The sequence below is a fragment of the Anomaloglossus baeobatrachus genome, chromosome 6, assembly GCF_048569485.1.
Source record: "Anomaloglossus baeobatrachus isolate aAnoBae1 chromosome 6, aAnoBae1.hap1, whole genome shotgun sequence".
In the NCBI taxonomy this organism is placed as follows: Eukaryota; Metazoa; Chordata; class Amphibia; order Anura; family Aromobatidae; genus Anomaloglossus; species Anomaloglossus baeobatrachus.
The window spans coordinates 216,035,924-216,056,406 of NC_134358.1; the positions used below are offsets into that span (position 1 = coordinate 216,035,924).

At 42.2% G+C, this 20,483-nt stretch overlaps 1 protein-coding gene across 3 annotated transcripts in view; it reads left to right on the plus strand.

Moving 5' to 3' along the window:
• The window catches only part of RIPOR2 (RHO family interacting cell polarization regulator 2), a 243,360-nt gene that overhangs the window by 99,419 nt on the left and 123,458 nt on the right, over window positions 1-20,483 (plus strand). For all 3 annotated transcript variants that reach the window (XM_075314675.1, XM_075314678.1, XM_075314676.1), the window contains exons 2-6: window positions 7,841-7,967; window positions 12,579-12,734; window positions 18,700-18,778; window positions 18,981-19,004; window positions 20,375-20,428. In XM_075314675.1, coding sequence (XP_075170790.1) covers window positions 7,841-7,967; window positions 12,579-12,734; window positions 18,700-18,778; window positions 18,981-19,004; window positions 20,375-20,428 — 440 coding nt within the window. The remainder of the gene's footprint in view (window positions 1-7,840; window positions 7,968-12,578; window positions 12,735-18,699; window positions 18,779-18,980; window positions 19,005-20,374; window positions 20,429-20,483) is intronic.

Sequence of the window (20,483 nt, forward strand, 5' to 3'; positions counted from 1 at the left end):
GTTTAGTGTTGTTGTCCTGCTGGAAGATGGACCTATGCCGCAGTCTCAGGTCTTTTGAAACCTTTGTGGGTGTTCCTCTAGGATTGCTTTGTCTTTGGCTCCATCTATTTTCCCACCAACTCTGACCAGATTTCTTGTCTTTGGGCTGCTTCTCACTTGCGAGTTTCTCGCAGTAGAGCAATGCCAGAAAAATTCGCATTGGAATCGGACACATGTTAGTGAATGATTCAGCTCGCATTTGCGATTTTTGGGGTTTTTTTTTTTTTCCTCTGTCCAAATCGGACTGAGAAAAAAATCACAGCATGCTGCTTTTTTGCGAGTTTCTACTGCGAGTCGCTCCAATGAAAGTCTATGGGAGCGTGTAAATAATCGGATGTCACGGGACGGCACTCACACCATCCTAGTGATATCCGATTTTCTAAATACATTTCACGCATGTTTCCTAAAACACTGGAAACGAGTGAGGTCTCACAATGTCTGTCAATCACTATTCTCTGTCAGTCGGTCTCTCCCTCTCGGTCTCTATTCTCTCTCTGTCGGTCCGTCACTATCTCTGTCCCTCTCTCACAGTCTGTCGGTCATTTTCCCCTCCTCTCTCATACTCACCGTTCCCCGGCGCGGCGCTGCACGGCATTCACACTACTGCAGCGGCTTTTACTATTTTGAAAAAGCCGGCCGCTCATTAAACAATCTCGTATTCCCTGCTTTACCCGCCCACAGGCGCCTATGATTGGTTGCAGTGAGACACGCCCCCACGCTGAGTGACAGGTGTCTCACTGCACCCAATCACAGCAGCCGGTGGGCGGGTCTATACTGTGCAGTGAAATAAATAATTAAATAATTTAAAAAAACCGGCGTGCAGTCCCCCCCAATTTTAATACCAGCCAGATACAGCCATACGGCTGAAGGCTGGTATTCTCAGTATGGGGAGCTCCACGTTATGGGGAGCCCCCCAGCCTAACAATATCAGTCAGCAGCCGCCCAGAATTGCCGTATACATTAGATGCGACAGTTCTGGGACTGTACCAGGCTCTACCCGATTTTGCCCTGGTGCGTTGGCAAATCTGGGTAATAAGGAGTTATTGGCAGCCCATAGATGCCACTGAATCCTAGATTAATCATGTCAGGCGTCTGAGATACCTTCCATGATTAATCTTTAAGTTACAGTAAATAAACACACACTCGAAAAATCCTTTATTAGAAATAAAAAACACTAACAAATTCCCTGGTTCAACAATTTTATAAACCCCTAAAAGCCCTCCATATCCGGCGTAATCCAGGATGGTGCAGCGTCTCTTCCAGCTCTGCTGCATGGAGGTGACCGGAGCTGCAGCAGACACCGCCGCTCCTGTCTGCTCCATGCAGCAACTGAGGTGAGTATCGCGATCAGCTGAGCTGTCATTGAGGTTACCCGCAGCCACCGCTGGATCCTCCAACAGTGACAGCGGGTAACGTCAGTGACAGCTCAGCTGATCGCGATACTCACCTCAGTTGCTGCGTGGAGGTGACAGGAGCGGCTGTGTCTTCTGCAGCTCCGGTCACCTCCATGCAGCAGAGCTGTAAGCGACGCTGGACCATCTTGGATTTCGCCGGACATGGAGGGCTTTTTGGGGCTTATTAAAGTGGTGAACCAGGGAATTTGTTAGTGTTTTTTATTTCTAATAAAGGATTTTTCAGGTGTGTGTGTGTGTGTGTGTGTGTGTGTGTTTATTTACTGTAACTTACAGATTAATCATGGAAGGTATCTCGTGGAGACGCCTGACATGATTAATCTAGGATTTAGTGGCAGCTATTGGCTGCCATTAACTCCTTATTACCCCGATTTGCCAACGCACCAGGGCAAATCGGGAAGAGCCGGGAACCGTCCCAGAACTGTCCCATCTAATGTATGCGGCAATTCTGGGCGGCTGCTGGCTGATATTGTTAGGCTGGGGGGCTCCCCATAACGTGGAGCTCCCCATCCTGAGAATACCAGCCTTCAGCCGTATGGCTTTATCAGGCTGGTATTAAAATTGGGGGGGACAGCACGCCGTTTTTTTTTTTTAATTATCTATTTCACTGCACAGTATAGACACGCCCAGTGGCTGCTGTGATTGGTTGCAGTGAGACACGCCCCCACGCTGAGTGACAGGTGTCTCACTGCACCCAATCATACAGCAATGAAGAGTATGCTGGGCTCACTACTATATGTCTGGTGCTCAGGAGAAAATGTCCATATAACAAAAGAGAATCCTGGCACACAGTATGGAAAAAAGGAAATAGTCGATAATTCTTGTTGTATGTTGTGGTTTTATTCAAAAGGTTCTCATAGCAAGTTGTAATAAAGTTTTTTCATGATAACAGGAAAATGAATGACAGTCCAACGTTTCGGCTCTAATTTAAGCCTTCATTAGGGACCATGAGATACTAGATACAAACATATGAAAATACAGGCAAAATTACAATAATATCATGTTCTGAATAAATACATAACAACAGATTTTTATCAGGACAAACGTGAAACAGTGTACGTGAGGCTAGGTGAGTTAGATGAACATCCGGTAGGAGGGGGGGGGGGGAAAGCGAGGGGGAGAGAGAGCAGGAAAGAAGGGGGGGAAAAAGGGGAAAGAAGAAGGGGAATATACATAAAGAGAAGAAAGGAAAAGGTAGAGAGAGAAGTGAGGAAGCAATCAGAGAAGAGGAAAAAGAGGAAAAAGAGGAAAAAATGAAACATACCAGTGTTGTTGTTATCATAAAAGGAACCTATTAACAACGCTAGAGGCTAAAACGTTTCGGAGAAATATTGATCTTCCCAAAAATGGAGGGCTTCGGTTATCAGGTGTGGGTCACTCTATAATAAATAATAATGATAAAAATCTGTTGTTATGTATTTATTCAGAACATGATATTATTGTAATTTTGCCTGTATTTTCATATGTTTGTATCTAGTATCTCATGGTCCCTAATGAAGGCTTAAATTAGAGCCGAAACGTTGGACTGTCATTCATTTTCCTGTTATCATGAAAAAACTTTATTACAACTTGCTATGAGAACCTTTTGAATAAAACCACAACATACAACAAGAATTATCGACTATTTCCTTTTTTCCATACTGTGTGCCAGGATTCTCTTTTGTTATATGCACCCAATCATAGGCGCCTGTGGGCGGGGAAAGCAGAGAATACGAGATTGTTTAATGAGCGGCCGGCTTTTTCAAAATAGTAAAAGCCGCCGGAGCAGTGTGAACGCCGTGCAGCGCCGCGCCAGGGATCGGTGAGTATATGAGAGAGGGCTGCTAACTTCAGTCACTCAGGGGATTAGCGGTCACTGGTGAGTCCTTCACAGGTGACCGCTAATCAGGACGCGGCACAGACAGAGCCGCAGCATGACAATGAAGTCCGGTGAAGTTATCCCGAGTTCATTCTGATCGTGCGGCTCTTTCTGTGTCTGCTGTCATCTGCCATTCAGCTCTGCTACATGGCTGTCTGTGTCTGCTGTCAGCGGCCATGTAGCAGGGCTGAATGGCAGATGACATAGTAAAAAATACGCATTACACACGCTAGTAAATTTATTAATTTATTCAGAAAAAGCATCAAACTTGCATTGCACTCGGACCCAACCTGAACTAAAATCAGCCGAGTTTTTTTTCAGCCCAGTCGGACCGATTTTACTCGCATAGATGTGTTTCCAGCCTTTGCTGAAGAAAAGCCTCCCCACAGCATGATGCTCACACCACATTTGACAAGGGTGGGGGGCGGATTCTTCGCAGGGTGAGGTGCAGTGTTTGCCAAACGCTATGTGTGATGGGAAAACTAACAATGCACATCACCATGAAAACACCATCCCCATCATCAAACATGTTGGTGGCAGCATCACACTATGAGGATGCTTTTCTTCAGCAGTGACTCTGTGACTTGTGAATCTTCACAACACCCAGTATGCTGGGTGCGTAACTAAAAGTATGTGATTTGCATACATGCAGTCACATGCCGACTAGACTTGTGCAGCATCATTCAATAGAAGTGATTAGTGAGGCAGATCACGTCTAGTCTGAATGTGGCCTGAAGTATGCAAATAACATGCTTGTGAATAAATGACCGCCTGCTGCCAGCATTAGGGAGTCCTGACCACGTGCACACTGTTCTGTGAGGATTTACAAAGTCATAGTGCCTGCAGACGTGTACTCCTTTTAATGCTTTTGTTTTGTTTTTAGTGCCAGTCATACCCTCAAACACATTTGCAATAATAAAGATAAATTGGTCAACCATATGTAAGCAATATTGAATTCTTCCGCTTTACATTGCACTGTGGCTTGTTAATCCCACAAGCTTTGTGTTTAATCGGAGTATGAATGGGGTTGGCTCTTGCGGGGTCTGAGTAACATGGTGGAGCACTTGCTGCCATGGAAACGTTTTGACTTGGCACACAAAATGTCATACAGGAAAAAAGCAATCATTAATACAAACAAGGCTCAAAAAGAACACTTATTACAGAGGAGGATCGACTTCCTTTCAGCTTTGGATGGCATACAATATTAATTATATCTTTTTAGTGTCAGTTGCAATTCCTACATTCTGTTATACTTAATCTGAAAGGACATTCTTGTATAAATGGAATTTAAATGACCTAATGAGTAAACTGTTATTTATTTATTTTTTTTTTAAATTTTGTTTTCATATAATATAAATAATTATTTTCCCCATTCATACACAAGGTTACTGTTTTTATATTTAGAATTAATTTATTTAAAACGTTGACTGACTGCTTTGGGGTGCCATTAACAAAGACAGCTATGGAGCCTTCAGTATGGGGGAGCTTCATTGTCGAACAGCTGTCATTTATTGTTTGCTTTCTTTCAGTCAATACTGTACTTTTGTGGGACATCATATTGTATGGGGAAAACCATGGGGGCATCATACTGTTTGGGTCTCAGTGCAGCAGGCACGATGACTTCACGCCTGCTGCATGTATTCTCAGGCCACATACACACACTGGAGCAACGCATCAGGGAAACTGGGCATAGGTGAATAAGTGTGTTGGTTTGTTTTTCTTCTATTATTATTGTTTTGCTAGTTAATAGTTCTGTGGGGTGATCATACTGTGTGTGTGTGTGTGTGTGTGTGTGTGTGTGTGTGTGTGTGTGTGTGTGTGTGTGGGGGGGGTGATTTTAGTAGAATCATACTGTAGCTGGCATTATACTGTGTGAATGTGCTCACAATGGGGACACTATAGAGGCATAATAACATGTGAGGCAACTGAGGGCATCAAAGTGATTGGGGCATTATGGGGTCTTTATACTGTCCGTGTGGAATGTAATGTATGGGGGGAAAATGTGTGTGTGTGTGTGTGTGTGTGTGTGTGTGTGTGTGTGTGTGTGTTTTTTTTTTTGTTTTTTGTTTTCTTTTTTTTTTTCTTCAAGTGGTACGCAAACTCCACCGCTGATCATTAATTTCACAAGCAGCAGTCACTTCACCCACTTTATCAGCGCTGGATGAAATTGGCGAGAGGATCCCATTAGTCACACAACCTTGAGTTGCTCTAAAATGATGCGACTTTTCAAAGCTTTTTTTGATAGAATACAGCCGTATAAGCTTTTGCTAGATCAGGCCTAGAGATGCCCGAACAGTAATATTTGGGGTTCCTTCTGAACAGACTTTACAAAAAAATCAGTGCCTGAGCTTGGGTGCTTTACTGACCACTCGATTGAGCATCGCTGTGCTCGGATACGCTCAGTGCTTGGCCCAGTGTGAGCCGCATTCAGTGCCGCATTCAGTGCTCACACTGGGGGTAATATCAGCTTTATCGGATGTAATGTGTACAACAAAAAAAAACAACCCTCCCCCTGATATGCTCTGTGTATGGCTGGCTGTATGTGGGCCGGAAGCCGAACTGCCCAATCAGTCATTTCCAATGGGGTTCAGGTAAAGTCCGGGTTCTGAACAGAACTGTAGGTAAAGTTCTGCTGAACCTGCCAAACTTAAACTGGTCCGCACCTCTGTGATCAGGCCCAAAGTGTTAGGGTACGTGCCCACAATCCAGACAAGCTGCGTTCTAAACAGCGTCTTTTCTCTTCGGAGAATGCAGCGTCCGTGCCTACGATCAAAGTTCCAGGTGCAGCAGACTTTCACTGTGTTCTCCCTGCTGAGACCACTCGCGTCTCCACAAGCGTAAACTGACATGCTACGGCTCGGAAAGCTGCACCACAGGTCCATTTACGCTGCGGAAAAAAGCACAGTGGGAATGGGATTTTTATAAATCCTATTCACTGTGCTTGTACAGCATTTTGGATGCAGCGAAAACGGGCTGCCTCCAAAACTGATATTCCTGATTGTGGGCACGTAGCCTAAAGTCCACATTTATGTAGATTAATTTCATCAGGTCCACATGGAGACATTTCTGCGAGTCAGCTTTGTTTTTCTACCTACACTACTGAATATTTGAGGGACACCCTCCTTCCGCAGACTTGTTTTTTTTTTTATGGCTGTGAAGTAAGCTGTGCAATATATATTATGAAGGTATCAGATAAAAGATCATAAAAAATGTCCGCTCAAGAAATAGCTGAATATATTTTTTGAGTGGCTTAAGTGTATGAGAGCACCCTATGGCTGTACGTTTTTGTTTACGTGTATGTAAGAGAGTTTGGATACATGTATGGTAAGTAATATATTGTGAGCAAGATGTGGAAAGCTCATCAAGACTTATCCAAAGCCACTTAAGGCCACTTTACATGCTGCGATATCGTTACCGATATCGCTAGCGTGTGTACCCGCCCCCATTGTTTGTGCGTCACGGGCAAATCGCTGCCCATGGCGCACAACATCGCGCGGATCTGTCACACATACCTGCCTAGCGACGTCGCTGTGACCGGCGAACCACCTCCTTTCTAAGGGGGCAGTTCGTTCGGCGTCACAGCGTCGTCACTAAGCGGCCGCCCAATCAAAGTGGAGGGGCGGAGATGAGCGGCCGTAACATCCCGCCCACCTTCTTCCTTCATTGTGGGCGGCCGCAGGTAAGGAGAGGTTCCTCGTTCCTGCGGTGTCACACGTAGCGATGTGTGCTGCCGCAGCAACGAGGAACTACATTGTTACTGCAGCGGAAACGATAATTGAGCTTGGGAGGGGATGTCACTGATTTAGCAATTTTGAACGTTTTTGGAACGATTCAAAATCGCTAATAGGTGTCACGCGCAACGACATCGCTAACGCGACCGGATGTGCGTCACAAAATCTGTGACCCCAACGATATCGCTTTAGCGATGTCGTAGCGTGTAAAGCGGCCTTTACAGCTGTAATTGCCACAAAAAGCGGCTCTGCAAAAAACTGACTTTAGGGGGTGAATGCACACTGAAGTTTTCAGTTATTTTGTCCTATGGTTTGCTTCACAATAAAAAGAAAAAACAAATCTTCACAGTTTGAGGCATGTTCTTTACATAAACTGATGCAAACACTTAAAACTGAAATTCCAGGTTGTGAGGTAGGAAAGCACGAAAAAATGCCAAGAGAGGTGAATAGTTTCAATATATTCTTCTGTGGAATATTTGGGATTGGCATTTTCTGGGTTGAGTGAGTACTGTAACGTAACATAATGCAATCATTCTGTAGTAGGTTATTGAGATCTTTATTTCTGTAGCTGGTAAATACTGCCTTCATATAGATCATCTCGGTTGTAATAATCACAGAACAGGGTTTCTGCATGAACTCATTTGCCCCGTCCAACCCCAAGGTAGAAAGCCATCAATGCCTTAAATCATTTCTGGTTCAGACTTCACTTATCAGATGTGATTACACAGAAGGCTTCTTATTGTATTAGTTTCACACAAACACTGTGCATTAAAATCAAGTCTGCTTTTGTTTTTTTACAGAGCTGTCTTTTAGAAGTCCTGACATCATGTCTGTGGGCTCTCAGACATTTCCTCCAGGAGGGCCTAATGGGATTCTTCGAAGTCAGTCATTTGCCGGTTTTAGTGGCATTCCGGAGAGGAGATCTAGGTAAGTCACGTTATGCAACTGCTGCAGGCATAAAGTTTTTTACTTTTCGTCTTTATGACTCCATTGAGCTATCTGCTGGGCTTAAAGCAGGGGTCTCAAACTCTGCTGAATATAAGGGCCGCACATAGAAATAAAATTATTTGGTGGGCTGTATTCTTTGCTGGACCCAGTGACCTTTTTAGTGATTGCGTATTTTTTTTCTATACACATTTTGGATTGTTTGGGGTTTTTAAACATTTTTCAATTGTTTATGATAATAAATGTGCACTTTTTATTTCAGTTTATATATTTAAAAATATTTTTTTATGGGAAACAAAAAACCTTTCTGTATTTTGATATTTTTATTTTAATTTTTTTTACATTTTATCCCTTTTTTGTAAGTAATAACGTTTTACAATTACCACCATATAGTAATTTTGATCAACCTTTTTGTAGTTATATTTCCATCCTGGTCCTAATCTTTTAGTAATATGCTCTAGTTGTCCTCTGTAGTAATGTATCCATATTGCCCCCCTGTAGAAATGTGCCCATATTGCCCTCTTGCAGTAATGTGCCATATGGTGCCCTTGCAGTAATGTGCCCATATTGCCCCTTTGTACTAATGTCCCATCCTGCTCACATACAAAAAAAAAAAAAATTCTCACCTCTCCTCCGTTCCCTCTGTGCCTTCCTTAGCTGCTTCTTGCAGCTTGCAGGGCTGAGGGCTGTGACGATCGCTGTCCTGTACACTGGGCTGCCGCCATCAGTACTTTCCTACTAGGGAGGGATTTGTGGCACTGCTGATCTCCTCACATCTTTACTAATGGCAGCTGCGCCGGCCAATCAGAATACATCTAGGTAAGCTGCTGGCCTCTGATTGGCCGGCGGCAGCTGCCATTAATAAAGATGTGTAGAGACTAACTTCTCTGCGAGGTGCTGCAAATTATACTCGTCGGAAGGAAAGGGCTGACGGCGGCGGCTCATGTATGTAATGGGCCACAATCATCACAGGGTCTAGGTGTCTGCAGGCTTGAACAAGCCGCCTCAGGGGCCACATGCGGCTCGCGGGCTGCGTGTTTGAGACCTCTGGCTTAAAGGGAAATTACCAGGATTTTTGTATATAACCTAAAGCCATTGCTATACTAGCACTATCAGGCTGATTCTATACATACCTGTAGTGGTCAGCTTGGATGTATAGGTTTTGAATTCCAAGAAAGTAAAGTTTATACAATCACCATCTTTATGAGTGACAGCAGCTGAGGATCAGATTATAGCTGGGGGGGGTATTCATATTTATCCCCTCCTCCTGTTAGAATCCGCATAAGTATTATACATTCGATTTACTTTTTCACTAGCAGGACCTGTGTGAGGTCATACCCATGTGACCAGAAGTGGTGGGGCCTCAGCCAACAAGAAAAATGTTGCTCCCTGTAATTGGCTTTGTTGGCTGAGGCCCTGCCCCTTCTGGTCACATGGGTATGACCTCACACAGGTCCTGCTAGTGAAAAAGATAGTCCCAACGATGAGCGGTGATGTCACTCTAAGGCCCTGTGCGCACTTACCGGTTTTTGCCGCGGATTTCCTGCGGTTTTGCTGCATGTTATGTTCATAACATCTCTGCAGTGATTCACCAGCAAATCCTATGGTAAAAAAAATGCTGTGCACACTATGCGGATTTTGACAGCTGCATGTTTTGCTGTGGGATTCCCGCAGCAAAAACAATTGCATGTCACTTCTTTTCCGCACGTCGCTGCGGCATTTCACTCCATTGACTGCAATGTAATCAGGAAATCCTGCAGGGAATAACGCAGGCAGCAAATTCTGTGCGGTTCATTGCATTTTCCTGCGTTATTCCCTGCGGTATTTCGCGGTTTCGGGACATATTGTTAATCACTGCCCTGCGGTTTGCAGAGAAGTGATGTCATTATGACAGGAAGAGGAAGCGGAGCAGAGAGTAAACACACACACACACATCACAGACACAGAATACACACACAGATCACACTCACACACAGACCTATAGAATACACATACAAATCAAACAGACATGTAAAAAAAACAAACGTGGGCTCCGCCTTATTTTTACCTTCCAGCCGAGGTAAGCACACAGCGGCGGCCCGGTATTCTCAGGCTGGGGAGGGCGAGGGCCAGGGTTAATGGCCCCCCTCCTCCCGCAGCCAAGAATATCAGCCGCAGCTGCCCCGGGACTGTCGCATCCATTATGCGGCAGTCCCGGAGTGTCCCCAGCTCTTCCAGATTGCCATGATGCAGTGGCAATCCAGGTAATAACGAGTTAATGGCAGAGCATCACCGCCACTAAGTCCAGGCTTTAATCATGCAGCGTCTGAGACCGCTTTCATGATTAACCTGTAAATAAAGTGAATAAACACACACACCGAAAAATCCTTCATTTTAAATAAAACACAAAAAAGCTCCCACTTTCACCCCTTTATTAACCCCTCCTGAAACACAGCTCCGGCGTAATCCACCGAGATCCTACGTCACTTGCATCCAGCCGCGACTGACACTGTACTGAATGCAGCCTCGCAACGAGCCTGCAGAGAGGTAACCACAGGTCATTTCCCATGGCCAGTAATGTGAACACACTACCGCTCGGGAGAAATGCAGTGTCTATTGTTGATTTGATCTGTCCTCTATCTCAACTTTTTTTTTTTCTTTTTTTTTTTCAAAGTGCTTTATTGCATTGAATGCATTAAAACACATGTACCAACCCGCGGCAATACCGCGGTAAAACCGCATGCGGTTTTCGGGTGCGGTTTGCACGCGGGTTTTTTCCGCGGGTGCGGTAATCTTTCAGACCCTGCGTAATTTTCTTAAGAAAATTCCGTTTTCCAGTGCGCACAGGCCTAAGTCAGTCTTTGCCTGAAGCCCACAGAGCAGGGATATGTTCTGTGCCTGCGAGCTGTGATTTCAATATGTATGTAGCAGAGCCAGGATCATGGGGATTACGACGTAACTGGGTGTTTGGGGTTAATAAAAGGGTGAAAGAGTGTTTAGGGTTTTTTTTTAAAAAAATTTAAATTTTATTTAAAACAAAAGATTTTGTGTGTGTGTGTGTGTGTGTGTGTGTGTGTGTGTGTGTGTGTGTGTGTGTGTGTGTGTGTTTCTTTTTCACTTACAGTATTAGTAATGGGGTTCTCATAAACTCCTTCCATTACTAATCTACGAATCTAGGACTTAGCTGTAATCTGTCATTAACCTCTTTTATTACCCTAATTGCCACCACACCAGGAAAATCAGTATGAGGCGGGAGAAGTGCTGGGATTGTCACAGACTAGTATTTTTAGGCCGGGGGGGTGAGGCAATAACAATGATCCTCCACAGCCTGAAAATAACAGCCTCCTGCTTTCGGCTTTATCATTGCCGGGTATCAAAATTTGGAGGGACCGCATACTGTTTTTTTTTTTTTTTTTTTTTTTTTTTTTTTTTAATTATTTAAATAAACAATAAAAAAAACAAAACGCATGGAGTCCATTTTTAGTTTGGTACACCTCTAAAATAAGCACACGGCTGGGGAATGCAGCCTGTAGCCATATGCTTGATTTGTACTTGGTATTATAATATGCAGGAACCCTACAGCAAATTTATTTATTTTTACCCTACTATACATACGCACACAGCATCTGTGATTCCAACCAGTCACATGCTATTGCAAAGGATGGGGGCGTAGTTTGACTGCAACCAATTACAGACTCCGGGACTGGCTGTGGGCGGGGGAAGCAGTGCATATGCATGAGAGTAATGAGCAGCTGCTGAAGTAGCGTTACAGCCGCATGGGAGACTCTTGCTTTATTCCCATTTTCTTTCTGCTGCCAATAAATGGTGGGGTTGCACAGATTATCCTGACTGACCTGCACATGAGACCGTTAGGTACTGATGATACTCTTGCTGATGAAACACTGATTGTATTGAAACTGCAGCACCGAGTCTAATAAGTGACACATTACTGGAATCCGGCTCTCGTGCTCTAGTTTACTTCTCGTCTCTGCTTCCAGATTAAATAGCAAACACATGCTTACAGATTCCCTTTTAAAAGTGGTTGGATATCAAAATGTGACCCACAGACCAGGAAGATAATGCACCTCTGATTTAGCACCTGTTTTTTGTTTTTTTTTTTTCCCCTCCATGGTTTTATATATATAAATCTAAGATAAACATGAAAAACAAAAATATATTTCTGTAAAATTGTGACACTGGATATTTTGCCGTGGGCCAGGTGTATGTATAAGTGTATGTGTATATGTGTGATATATATAGATATATATATATATATATATATATATATATATATATATATATATATATATATATATATATATATATATATATATATATATATATATATATATATATATATATATATATATATATATATATATATATATATATAATTAATATAATATAATATATATATAATTAATATAATATAATATATAATTAATATAATATAATATATAATATATAATTAATATAATATAATATGCCGTAGGTTATAGATGTGCTTATTCTGGCAAGTTTACATTTTTCTTTACACGTTTGTTTATTTATTTATTTTTTTAACTGTGTGAACTGTTTTTTGTTTTTTTTTTTTGGTTTTTTCTTCTTTAACAGATGTAATTCATTTCTTGGGAACTCTTCCATTCCAAAAAAGCCACAAGCAAAGCAAAAGAAAATGTATAATCTGGGCCATAAAAACAGCGGCGCTTCCAAAGAACCTCAGCCAGAAAGAGTAGAAGAAATATACAGCGCCTTAAAAAATGGCCTCGAGTAAGTATAGATCTATAATCTATAAAGGCGATAGAATGTCTTGACCTGGAAGTCTTCTCTGATAGAATAGTGAAGTCTTCCATAACCATGTCTTTGCCGCCAGGACTCTGCGACATTGAAGGAATAGCGTCTGTCCAGGAGGACAGTGTATAGATTCAGGAGTTGTTCAGTTGTAGGCAATCTCTTCTCTTAAAGTAACAGGCTTGTAGGCATACATGAGACTAATGGCTCCGGTCAGGAGACCCAAACCCTGGCTCAACATTGTGGCCCCAACACAGACTGTAAAATATGGATTTATGAATGTACATTAAAGGTACAAAGATGTTTGCTGTCATGTGATGGTCTTCTTTTTATTAAAAATGTTTTGGGGTTTGTTTGGGGTTTTTTTTTGTGTTACAATATTATTAATTATTGCATGTTGTATAAAAATGCATCCATTAAATACATAACTTTTTCTGTGACGCAGTAGCGATCCCGTTAGCGATCTCGTTATGTGTGACACCTACCAGCGATCAGGCCCCTGCTGTGAGATCTCTAGTCGTTGCAGAATGGTCCAGGCCATTTTCTTCTGCTGGGCAGGACACATCGCTGTGTTTGACACTGTGTGACAGGGTCACAGTGACTGCTGAGATCGTTATACAGGTCGCTACTGCGACCTGTATTATTCCTGCATCGCTGGTAAGATCTGACTGTGTGACATCTCACCTGCGACCTCCTAGCGACTTACCTGCGATCCCTATCAGGTCGCATCGTTTTCGGGATCGCTGGTAAGTCATTGTGTGTGACTGGGCCTTAAGTAGTGACTCTTCAGTTATCAAAAGTTTCCACCTCATTTGCATACATGTCCTCTGCCTCCAACCTAAACCCCATCACTGTTTCATATTTGTTCTCTATTTTAAACCAAAGTATACAGTGGGGAAAAAAGTGCTTAGTCACCAATTATGCCAGTTCTCTCACTTAAGGCCCTGTCACACACAGAGATAAATCTGTGGCAGATCTGTGGTTGCAGTGAAATTGTGAACAATCAGTACCAGGTTTGTGGCTGTGTTTAAATAGAACAATATGTCCATGATTTCACTGCAACCACAGATCTGCCAAAGATTTATCTGTGTGTGTGACAGGGCCTGCTATTGACATCACAGGTAGACCACAACTATGAAAGATAAAATTAGAAAACAGATCCAGAAACTTACATTCTCTGATTTGGCAAGATTTTTATTATTTATTTTTTTTTTTTTTGCAAATTATGGTGGAAAATAAGTATTTGGTCAATAACTAAAGTTCTTCTCAATATTTTGTTATATATCGTTTGTTGGCAATGACGGAGATCAAATGTTTTCTGTAAGTCTTCATGAGTCTTCATGAGGTTGGCACACACTGTTGGTGGTATGTTGGTCCATTCCTACATGCAGATCTCCTCTAGAGCAGTGATGTTTTGGGCCTGTCACTGGGCAACATGGACTTTCAACTCCCTCCAAAGGTTTTCAATGGGGTTGAGATCTGGAGACTGGCAAGGCCACTCCAGGACCTTCATATGCTTCTTACGAAGCCACTCCTTCATTGCCCTGGCAGTGTGCTTGGGATCATTATCATGCTGAAAGACCTCAGCCACGTTTCATCTTCAATGCCCTTGCTAATGAAAGGAGTTTTATACTCAAAATCTCACAATACGTGGCCCCATTCATTCTTTCATGCACGCAGATCAGTCGTCCTGGTCCCTTTGCAGAGAAACTGCCCCAAAGCATGATGTTGCCACCCCCATGCTTCACAGTAGGTATGGTGTTCTTTGGATGCAACTCAGCATTCTGTGTCCTCCAAACACAACAAGTTGTGTTTCTACCAAACAGTTCTACTTTGGTTTCATCAGACCATATAACATTCTCCCAATAACATTCTGGATAATCCAAATGCTCTCTAGCAAACTTGACGGGCCCGGACATGTACTGGCTTAAGCAGGGGGACACATCTGGCACTGCAGGAACCGAGTCCCTGGCGGTGTATTGTGTTACTGCTGGTAGCCTTTGTTACGGTGGTCCCAGCTTTATGCAGGTCATTCACTAGGTCCCCTCCCATGTGGTTCAGAGATTTTTTGCTCACCATTCTTATGATCATTTTGACTCCACGGGGTGAGATCTTGCGTGGAGCCCCAGATCGAGGGAGATTATCAGTGGTCTTGTATGTCTTCCATTTTCTTATTATTGCTCCCACAGTTGATTTCATCACACCAAGCTGCTTGCCTATTACAGATTCAGTCTTCCCAGCCTGGTGCAAGGCTATAATTTTGTTTCTGGTGTCCTTCAACAGCTCTTTGGTCTTCACCATAGTGGAGCTTGGAGTGTGACTGTTTGAGGTTGTGGAACAGGGGTCTTTTATACTGATAAGTTCAAACAGGTGCCCTTACTACAGGTAATGAGTGGAGGACAGAGGAGCCTCTTAAAGAAGACGTTACAGGTCTGTGAGCCAGAAAGCTTGCATGTTTTTAGGTGACTAAATACTTATTTTTCCACCATAATTTGCAAAAAAAAACTTTCCAAATCAGACGCGGTGATTTTCTGGATTTGTTTTCTCATTTTGTCTCTCATAGTTGTGGTCTACCTATTGTCAATTACAGGCCTCTCCTTTTTAAGAACTTTCACTATTGGTGGCTGACTAAATACTCCCTTACTTCCTAAATAAAACCCCATGGTATTTTTAAGTGTTAAATCCTACTGACCATAATCTGGCACCTTTTTTTTATATTGTTTTGTTGTAGCAGTGATAGCGTTTTAGGCTATGTGCGCACACTGCATTTTTCGCGGCGTTTTTGCGTGTTTTTCGGGTGCGTTTTTGGCTTCAAAACTGCATCACTTTGCTTCCCTAGCAAAGTCTGAGTTTTCATTTTTGCTGTCGGCACACAACTGTTGTTTGTTTTTTTTTTTTAAGCTGCGTTTTTGAGCTTGGAAAAAAAAAAATGGACATGTCAATTCTTTCCTGCGTTTTTCTGCGTTTTCCGCCCATGCCATGCATTGGAAAAACGCAGCAAAATGCAGAGATGCAAAACGCAGCCAAAACCGCACCAAATCGCGGTAAAAACGCATGCGTTTTTTACGCGTTTTTTCAACGCGGGTGCGTTTTTGTGCGTGTTTATCGGCCAAAAACGCAGCGTCAAAAAAACGCAGCGTGCGCACATAGCCTTACTTTGCCACTCCCTGTATGTGAACCTGTTACTGTTCATCACGGGGCCCTTTGTTAACCTCCTGACTCCCCAGCACAGATCTCTTTACCTCTTCATTGCAGAAAGTGCCTCAAAGCGCCAGTTCTCCCGCTACAAATCTTTATTATTAAAAAAAAGTGTAAACCTTTTCCGTCTGCAATGCCTAGATCCATTCAGTATACCGAAGGAATGCTTAGTTTATCCAAGAACATTGTAAATGTGGGCGCTTGTTCCCATAACTGCATGGTCACTTTTTATCCATATGTTGCCCATAAATATCTGTGTGATGTGAGGCACTTAAGCGCTTGATCCATGGCTGCTTGTTATTTGGTGTGTGAATGTTGGGGAATCCCTGTACTATTTAGTCAGGGGTCTATCTGTGATGTAGATAGTGGTGGTAGTTTGTGATTTCTCCCTTTCCTGCTGTGCCAGGTATGTTCACGGTTTCAGTTTCTGTAGCTAGTAACCTGCGGATGAGAATGTTGGCTTAATTTTATTCTGTTTCCTGTTTCTGAGTTCTTCTTGTGTAGATTCTGAATCCTCCAGATTTGAATGTTGCCTGTTGGTCACCGTCTTGGAAGATGGGATTATTTACAAGTCACATGTACGGATGTACCAATGGCAATGCATGTGCTGTATTGTATTTCGCGTCCGCTGTCACTTGTGCATGTGGTGTGTGTAGGAGGCTGGGGAATGAGCAGGTTTCTAACATTTGCTGTTCTAACATGGTTCATGCATAATTTGAAGTGTACTGTATTAATCATGGGTTATTAAGGCTGTTTTGCTTCAATCTCTTATTTTGGGAAATGAATCCCTCCATCCACTCTCCACTGTTGTAGGATGTTGGAAGCGATTCTCCAATCTCCTGCCCTCCCCATATGAATGTGTGATATGCGGAGCTTGTGACCCTCCTCCTTTTGGTTTTAAATAGACAAGGAGTAAAAAAGGTGCAGCAGCCATGGCAAATCTGTCATATTGATAATGGTTAAAATAGTGTCCACAACATTTGTATTATCTATGGTTTAATATTGGCTCTATATATTTGTGGATGTCTAGAGATCTGTACCCCCGGGTACCATATAGGAGTCGGGTCACTATGGTTTTGCTAGTCCACTGAAGAGTGTTTTTGGCACGTTAAGTGTATATGCTGAAAGATCTTTTTGTGTAAATCCCTCCTTCTTCTTTTTTTTTTTTTTTTTTTTTTGAAGCCTCCCATTATTAATTGTGAATAATCTGTGAATGTTTCCATTTATTTCGCTCCCAACACTATCCCTTAGAACATCTGTTATGGTCTACTACTGCAGTACTGGATCAATTGAGACATTGAGGGGGTGCATAAGGGACAACTTCTCCGTGTTCTTCGGAATATGTCTACATGAGGCGTGTTGTGATCTTATGGTCATCACTTCTGATGTTTTACGCATCTGTGGATTTACGCATCTGTGGATTTAAGAAATATGGAGTAGAACTTCCTCTGATCCAGTGCAACTGTAGAAATGTCCAAGCCACCTGATCAGAGCCTTACCATTAACCAGATACAATAAATCTATAGAACGTTGGGCTCCATATTTACCAAAAGTGAGCCAAGTAGATATTTAGTGCTGTTGGTATAAGATAATTATACCTGCAGCACGGAGTATCCTCTTGGCTCCATTATGGTATGCTCTTTCTTGCTGTGTAATCTTTCCTGATCAGTATTTCTAGCCCTCTAGAAGCCAAAATGTGCTGCTGTGTAGCCGGAGCTTATTCAGAGTGCCTTTTTAAAAGGGATCATTCCGATTACCTGACACTTAAACTGCACTCAGTATTGTATTGGTGACCTGTGATGTGCTGGATTACTCTGTATATATAGATGAGCCGGTGTCCGCTCATATAATATAATATTTATTCACTTTTATATAGTGCCATTAATTCCATAGTGCTTTACAAACATTAACAGCACTGCCCCCATTGGGCCTCACAATCTGAATTCCCTATCAGTAGGCCTTTTGAAAGGGCCAGGTTTGCATTGTTCACTGCAGATTGTTCTAGAACAGATGTAGAGATGACCTAAAAGCCTAATGATAATAATATCCTGTTAGTGAGGACTTGATTTTCTATAAGAGGTGTTATATTGGCATTTGCCCATATCTAGTTTAAAGAGAACCAGTCAGCAAGATTTTCATATATTAGGTAAAGCCCGTGCTATACTGGCTCTAGGATGCTGAATCTAACCAAACATTTTGTTCAGAGATTGGATATTTTATTTCAGGAATATGTGCAGGTAAAGTTCCAGCAATGCACTGCTATTTGATTGACAGGTGCAACAGGAAAAGAATGTAGGACAGGTTGTGCTATTTATTCCCGCCCCTGTCTCTGCCTGCGCTGGAATTAACGTCTGTCTGCCTGGCCTTGCTCTCCCTGTCGCCGTCAGACAGGGGCAGGAATAGATGGCAAATCCCGACCCCCCCCCCCCCTTATTCCTGCTCCTGTTGCACCTGTCAATCAAATAGTGCATTGTGGAACTTTACTTGCACATATTTCTGAAATAAAACCTCCACTCTCAGAACACAAGTTATGCCTACATTCGGCATCCAATGCTAGTATAGCACTGGCCTTACTTTTATATATGAGAATCCTGATGGTTTGTTCTCTTTAATTACATGTCTGGATTATGTTAACATGATTTTGCAGTGCTTTTCTTCTGCAGGTCGTCACTCATGTATGTGTATTAGCCATGGCCGTGGCTGACTTCTTACCTACTGATGCCTGGTGTTTGCTTTCTCTTGATAGCGAGTGCCTGGAAGTTCATCAGACTGAGCTAGACAAGCTGACTGCCCAACTAAAAGACATGAAGAGAAATTCAAGACTGGTGAGTCGCCGGCACTGGAATTCTTCCTGGCACTTGTGTAGGCTGCTTGTGAATACCATAGACAACCACGTGTGACTGCCATAGAAACCCAAGTTATGTAGCCAGTATTGTATTCCAGATGGTGACTGGTTTCTATACCCACAAGTGTAATTATTAGTCGTTATAGCTGATTGCCATCTGACCTATCTTTTTTTCATTGCAGGGGGTCTTGTATGATCTGGATAAGGTACGTGCTACTACATACCGTAGTTGTTTTTGTTTGGGAATGGCTTGTCATTGGTAGATATAGAACCAATGTAAGACATACTGATGATCTATGCTCTTCACGATTTACACTTATACTCTGAATTGAATAATATGTGATATAATTAGTATTGAATAATAGATTTCATAAATGCCTGCCTATACATAGTGCAATGGTACCGTAATCTAACAGCAGAGTATTTTATCATACATGTAAATGAGTAGATGTTAGATTTTGTTACATTTTTTTTATGCAATTATTTACAATCTGAAAATATTCTGCCGCTAAGCATTTTTCAATATTAGCAAAACAGGTAATACCAGTAATATGTAAATGATTATGAATAATCATATTTTCTGTGCTGCCTTCCCAGAATGTCATATTGCTATTGGCGATCTTGCATGTAATTTATAGCTGGGAAAGCGTGACATTTGTTGAAAAAATATTTAGACGCAAAGTCTACTTGCAAAACTCACTTCTTGAAAAAAGTTATGAAACAAAACTTCCTTCTTCAGAGTTCAGTGTGCGGCTTTGAGTGTAGCAATATCCATTCTTGTTTGAGTTTCCGAGATCTGAGTTAAATCTTCTGTTCAGTAACAAGACCGCTTACCTGTTCTGCTCACCCCCACATCCATTCTGGTGATGTATCATTTAACTATCTCCAGTGCATATTGGGATACTCAAATTGGAAGTCATCAGGTCACTGCATCCCAAGCATCCTTTGTGGTGGGCAACTCCCTGCCCTAAAGAGCAGGCTTCGGAAGATAATTCCGATGTATGAACTCCCTGTGCGGCATTCCTTTTGAATGCACAGTGACAGTGCACTCCCTATTCAGGTCTAATGGGAAGTGACAAGCTGACAAGAGAGCGCACTGTCACTGCAGAGACCAATCATGCCACAGAATCAGACCTAATTAGTACATCTGTTCCAGAGGCCGGGCTGGTCTCTATTCTTCTTGCTCGTCACATAAGAACATAGAGCAGAGTGGGAACAGTAGGGATTTTTTAATCAAAGCATATTGAAAAGTAGTTGGGCTATTACGTGAAACAGACCTTTTTATGATTAAATTAACCTATGGTTTCTGACCACCCCTTTGAAGTTAAATGTAAAAAGCATTTCTTACCCAGAGATATTTTAATGTTTTCATCAGTAATGTTGTTTAAAAAATAAATAAATTAATAAAAACTATGCCAGATAAGACAAGGCTGTAAGTTGCATTTTTACTCCTCCACAACTCTGACAGCTTAAAGATGTCTTTTGTACAAATTACATGGCTATTTGTTTTAACTGCACAATTTTGTTAATATATCGTCTATATCAACAAAAGAAATTCCATTTTTCTTTCTCTTAGCAAATCAAGACTATTGAAAGATATATAAGAAGACTGGAGTTTCACATGAGTAAGGTAATTTAATCAGAAATGTGGAGCGATACAATTTATCATGTATTCATATAGACTA